The sequence below is a fragment of the Medicago sativa genome, chromosome 6 (assembly GCF_051527215.1).
Source record: "Medicago sativa cultivar Bolivia chromosome 6, Bolivia_mono, whole genome shotgun sequence".
Taxonomy (NCBI): domain Eukaryota; kingdom Viridiplantae; phylum Streptophyta; class Magnoliopsida; order Fabales; family Fabaceae; genus Medicago; species Medicago sativa.
Genome location: NC_140754.1, coordinates 74,839,621 through 74,846,133, shown reverse-complemented (window position 1 = coordinate 74,846,133; position 6,513 = coordinate 74,839,621). Strand labels below are relative to the sequence as shown.

The window sequence follows — 6,513 nt, the reverse complement described above, 5'->3', positions numbered from 1 at the left end:
TATATCCCCCCTAAATCCTAAGTTCACTCAGCCCGGGTGCAGGGCTTTAATATTCTCACCCCCACACGTTTGCAAGAATTTAAACATTTATTCACATAGGAAAGCAAGTAAAAGAAGCAAGTAAAAGTACAAGCGCAAGCGTAAAAATAAAGACTAGGCGTAACTCTCGAATCTCCCCAGTGAAGTCGCCAACTGTTTTATCTTGGTTTTTCGGGTGTCAAACATTGATTACGTTTGAACCTTTTTAACCTTTGATATCTCATTTTTTCTTGGGAAGGGAAAAATAAGAAAAACCCTTGAGAATCGAGGTTCAGGAGTTGTTTTCGTTATGGGAAGGTGTTAGGCACCCATAACGACTATAGTATCCTATAGGAACCGTCTTTACTTTCTACGCGCGCGCTTTATTTTTAAATGCTATTTGAAAATGTTTATTTAAACCTAAGAGTTTACTAAATGAAGAATTGGAGGGAGAAGAATGTTTGAATTTTTATTTTATTTGAATTGAAGGAATTTTGATTCCTTGCCTACGTACCCTTTTAAGGGATCAAATCCACCGCAGTTCTCTTCCAAAAATGTTTTTGTTTTTGTTGGTTGATTTTAAGTTTGAAAACTGGAATCTTGAAGAATGAGAGAGAGAGGCCTCAAGGGCATAAGATTGGGAAATTGTGAGGTTTGGTTAGTGATTTTGAAAAAAAAAGTCAAGTATGATTAATTTTCATTGAAATTTTATTTAAGAAAATAAAAGAGAAAATGCAAAGGAGTTTTGACTCCTATATTTTTTGGAAAAGGTTTTCAAGTGATGTTGTTCAAGTTTTTTTGGAAAATTGATTTTTCTAAGTGTAAAACCTAAGCATTCATCTAAGCATTCAATCCTAAGCATACATCTAAACATGCATATCCTAAGCATATATCTAAGGTAACCACGTGAGGTGTGTGCTAGTGTTGGTGCTCGTGTCGGTGTGCATCATTAGAGTCCATTGTCCTTTACATCATTGGCCTAGATACATGCTATGGTCTTGCAAGAATTTAAGAGCATAAAGTAAAATACAAGAATTCCTAGGTATTACATTCTAATTTTTGCATGAACTTTAAAGTGTAAGGAAGATAAAGACTGAGAATATAAGATGGAGGATGGGATGCCTTATGGAATGCATGAAACATGAAGTAAAGTGGTTAGTGATAAAAGGCATAGTATAGTAGAAAAAAAATTGGCAAAGAAATAAGGCATGATAACATAGTAAAATGGCAAGAAAAAGTGGCAAAAATGCACTTAATAGAATACCAAAACTCCAAAGCAAGCAAGAGACCCATAACTCTCACATTTTGACATTTTTCAAAGGGTTTTATGTTCAGCCCCAATGTGAGAGTTATGAGAAACACAAGTCAAGGACTATGGCATTTTATTAACCCTATTTTGCACTAATTCACATGTTAAAGAATCAAGTAACTTGCCATATAAGGAGTCAATTATCACATATCACAAACCAGCACCAAAACACCAAATCAATCACCAAACAATACTCCAAAATTATTCAACAAACCACAATTATTATGAACCCAACAATTGGAATTAAAACAAGCAAAAAAAACTTCACAAAATTGGACAAAACAACACAAAATTCAAACAATTTCTCCATGTATTTTCTCTAACAATTTTCAGCATACAAAATTAACAAGAAACAAAATTAAATCGTTCAACAAAAATTGCAACAAGAACTCACCCAATTTTACAAATTTTTATCAAGATTTTCAACAAAAAGTAAAAGAAAAAGCATTAAACCAAGGCAAAATAATTTTCTAGTATTTCTTGATCAATCTTGACATGCAATATATCAAAATTGATCAAAATATACTAGAAAAATTATAGGAATTTTCTTGGAATTTTTCAAAGAGAGTTTAGGCATGCAAAGGTGTATTCAGCAGGAAGTAGTGTAGTAAACAGCAAGAAAAACATAAGAAAATAAAGTATGTGTAGAAAAGAAGCCCAAGCCCAAGGTGAAATGGATCCTGGATCATCCAAACGCGTTAGGAGCGTTGGATTGATCCAGCTAGATCTAACGGTTGGGGAACAAGAAGAAGAAACCAAGGTGAACCGGTCCAGTTCAAGCGAACTGAACCGGTTCGCTTACACCTATAAAAGCCATTTTTGGTTCATTTCTCTCATAATTCCTTCTTCTTTCTCTCTCTACAACTTCTAGTGAGAGAAGGTCTGCAAGTGCAGCCATCTTCTCCGGTCGACCTTCACCGGTCCGGCGCGGTGGCCGACCACCGCGAGGTGGGGGCACCACAGCGTCGGAAATTTTTTTTTGCCCGATTCAAATTTTTTTAGCTTTTTAACAATCCTTTTTCGTTCTAATCACGAATCCGGGCTTACTTTTTCAAGAAAATCAACGGTGAAGCGTAGATCTAAGTTTGAAGTTTGAAAATTTTTGAAAGAAAAAGTACCGAAAAAGATGAAAGAAAGCTTCTAAATCTTTACCTTAAGTCGAATCCGGTTCGCAAGCTTTCTTCCCTCTCCGATTAAGCTCCGGCCGCGATTTTCTCCCTTCCTCCTTGTGATTGCCGCAAGTTTCCCCCTCCCCTTGGTGATGGCCGAATTCGGCCTTGTGTGTGTGGAGGAAGATGAGTCCGAAAATGGCTTTTTCCGGTGATGAACAGTGATGAATAGTGACGAATTTGTTATGTATGAGTGGTAATGGTGTTGATTGATGATGATTTTTGTGGTTGGTGTTCTTGGAAAATTAGATGAAGGCTTGAATGTTCATGTGATATTCATGGTGTTCTTGATTTTTTTTGTGACTTTGATCCAAAATTTTGGAGAGAGAAAAGTGAAAATCTATTTTTTGTGTGGTGTAGCAGAAAAATGAATAGTGGATCCTTACTCAATGATGAGTTGGCCTGCTTTTATAGGTGCCATGCAGTAATTCCTGACCAATGAGAAAGTGCCATGTGGACTACAAGTGTAACAAACTTTGACTGATCTCTAACTGTTTTGACTTTTGGGACTTTTCTGCAAAAAAGGAAAAATACAAGGACTGGACTGCAATTTTAACAAACTGGACTAAAAATGCAATTTTTAGAAACTTTAGGACTAAAATAAAAATTAAAAATAAAATTGAATTAAAATTGGTAAAGGGAAAATAACGTAAAGTGAAACGATTAAAAAATGACAAAACGGACTAAAATGAACCCACTACTTAAATGAGGTACTTCAAAGTAACCTCTCTCTGTCAAAATTTCGCGTGAAATGACCAAAATGCCCATGGGGACTAAAATGACTCGAAACGACTCAAATGCAATTTTAAAATGGTTTTTAACAAGGAATTAAAGCAAGAGTTTACACAAGCAAATTAAAAGACTCGGAGACAATTTTTTAGGGATTAAAATTAATCTTAACACAGGAAATGACTAAAATGCCCCTAGGGGCTAAACTGACTCAAAATGACTCAGATGCAAATTCTTGAAATGGATTTTAACATGGAATTAAACAAAAAAATCATTCAAACCAATTGAAAGGACTTAGGGACAATTTTTCGAAGACTGAAAGAAATTTTAACATAGGAAATGACTAAAATGCCCCTAGGGGCTAAACTGACCCAAAATGACTTTAAACGTAATTTTTTGAAATGGATTTTGACATGAGATTGAAACAAGGACTTATACCAATCAAATGAAAAGACACAAACAATTTTCAAGGACTAAAATGAATTTGAATGCAGGAAATGACTAAAATACCCTTTTTTCATAAATTTTGCAAATAACATTGAAATAAGATGCAGAGAAAGATGCAATTGATCAGAGATAATTTCAAATGACTTGGAATGTAAGAAAAAATATTTTGAATGACTTGAAATGCAAGAAAAGAAGAATTGAGCTAGTATTTTTAGGTCCAAAATTAGGGTATAACACACGTCTAACAGGGTGTGTTCGGAGTATGAAAACTATGTCTTTCCCGTCGGAGAAGGGCATTACATTGTAGTAATAGTTCCCTGATTCAGTCATGAAGGCTGTTTTCATTTTATCTTCTTCAGCCATGGGTATTTGATTGTACCCAGAATAGGCGTCCATGAAGGATAAAAGTCTATAGCCGGAGGAATTATCTACGAGTTTATCGATGTTAGGAAGAGGATATGCGTCTTTAGGGCAGACCCTATTAAGATCGGTATAGTCAACGCACATACGCCATTTTCCGTTAGATTTCTTGACAAGTACAACATTGGAGAGCCAGGTAGTGTATTTGGCCTTAGAAATAAAATTTGCCTCATGGAGGTCTTTTACAGCTTTTTCTGCAGTCTCTGATTTTTTAGGAGACTGCTTTCTACGCCGCTGGGCTGCAGCGCTAACTCCGGGCTCTACTGTCAGCTGGTGACAAGCGACGTTAGGGTCGATTCCGGGCATGTCGGTCGTGCTCCACGCGAATAGGTCAGCGTTCTCTCTGAGGCAAGCGATCAGCTGGTTCTTGACATGTTCGGGGAGATCCTTGCCAATTTTGAAGTTCTTCGAGGAGTCGCTTCCAAAAGAGACCAGCTCGAACTCACCATCAGGATCAGGTCTAAGAAGTTTCGCGTTGAGCGAATCCTTCTTTTCCCGTTTTTGTTCCTTCAGGTCCTCCTTGGTGAACCTGGGGTCAAGCTCGACCAAGTTGGCGTCCAGAGTACTCGCAGCAGTTTTCCCTTTGTCTTCAATAGGTTTGCTGGATTGGGAAACCGAGTTCTGAGATTTGTTGGCTTGGAGGAAACATCTTCTTGCAGCTTCGATGTCTCCGCTGAGGGAGGCGATGATGCCATCCTTCGCATGGTACTTCAACTTCAAATGAGCGGTTGAACATGCGGCCCCTAGCTGGACGAGCCCGGTTCTCCCTATAATGCAGTTATAGAGAGAAGGGCAGCCGATCACCAAGAATGGGATCTTTATTGTTTTCTTGGCCTCCTCTTCGCCGAAGGTGACCAGTAGCTCCACGTACCCCCATGGTTGAGTAGATGAGCCGTTGAAGCCGTAGAGTTCGTCTCCAACGTAGGGAGAAAGGTTTTTCTCTGTTAGTTGGAGAGTTTTGAACAGGCTGGTGTACATGATGTCTCAGGAGGCCCCTGTGTCTATTAGGACTCGTCGGACATCTGCATTGGCCATCGATGCTCGCACGAGCAACGGAATGGCGGAATTTGAAGCCCCACCAGGTAGTTCAGAGTCGTAGAACGCCAAAGGTGGCCTTCCTCCCCGAGTGGAGGGGGCCGTGGTATTGATGCTCATGAGCTCCTCAAATTTCCTCTTCATGCTTCCCATGGAGATGTTCAGTGTTCCTCCGGTGATGATGTTGGCAGTAGGGAACTGCTCCCAGGTGCATGAATAAGGGGTGATTTACACGTTGTCATGGCAATCACCGAGGTGTTCCACGGATATTGCGATGGTCCTTCCGTGCTCAGAACCATCACCAATGAGCTCGACGGCTTTCCTTTCTGCTTCTGGATTTTTCACGTACTGCTTGAGCCGGCCACTCTGGATGAGGAGTTCAATAGCATCCTTCAGATGGGCGCAGTCATCGGTGGTGTGTCCATGGCATCTGTGGAACCGACAACATTTTGTTTTGTCGATCCCCTTCCTCTCCTGACATTGAGCCTTTGGCGGCTTGATGCCGACTTCTGCTAGATCGGCTACAGCGATTTCAGCGAGGATTTTCTCACTTGACATGGCCAATGGAGTGTACTCGGTGAAGTGGCCGATGGGCCTCTTGCTTTCTCGAGCAGCTTTGCCTTCCTTCTTTTTCTCGTGGAAGGGCTTTTTGGAGGATTCGGCGACAGGCTCTTCCTTCCTGACTTTGTTGAGGCTGTCTGCGTACAAGGCCTCCTCGTAGGCAATGTAGATCTTGGCGATCGTTAGCAACTCGTTGAGAGTCCTTGGGCGATCCAAGTGGACATCTTTCTTTACGTCAGTCTCTTCACGCAGACCTTTGGTAATGAGGTACAACTTCATTGTCTCATTGGCACCTCGTACCTGGACGACCTCTTTGTTGAACCTCTCGATGTAGTCTCGGAGGGGTTCGCTTCTTCCTTGGACGATGGCTTCGAGTGAAGCCACCGTTTTAGGTTGTGTCTTTGATGCGGTGAAGTGGGTTGTGAACTCGTTGCAGAGGTCGCTCCATGAGTCGATGGAGTTTCTCCTCAAGTTCTTGAACCACGTGACCGCTCCACGTCTCAGCATGGTGACGAAGAGCTTACATTTGACGGCGCCTCGCACTGACCTGTAAGTGAGAAATGCTTCGATGTTCTCGATGTGCTCATCCGGATCGGTCATCCCATCGTATGAGTCTATTTGCGGAGGTTTTTCCAGTCCGCGAGGGATAGGAGCTTCTCGGATACGCCGTGTGAACGGACCGTAAGCGTTGCAGTCTGTTCGGGTATCGCAAGTGTCCTCTGAACTGGAAGGTGACCATGAACACCCGTTGCGCCTGGGCGGCGATCTCCCGGGAGCAGTTCATCTTGGAGGAGGTCTCCCGGATGGAGACCGCCTTAGAGGAGA

The 6,513-nt window shown here is 41.1% G+C and overlaps 1 protein-coding gene across 1 annotated transcript; it reads right to left on the bottom strand.

Moving 5' to 3' along the window:
- Nucleotides 1–5,355: 5,355 nt before the first annotated feature.
- LOC146916812 (uncharacterized) lies at nt 5,356–6,288 on the bottom strand. Its single transcript, XM_085721748.1, has one exon. It carries the CDS (start codon nt 6,286–6,288, stop codon nt 5,356–5,358), a length of 933 nt encoding a protein of 310 aa, XP_085577874.1.
- Nucleotides 6,289–6,513: the final 225 nt, after the last annotated feature.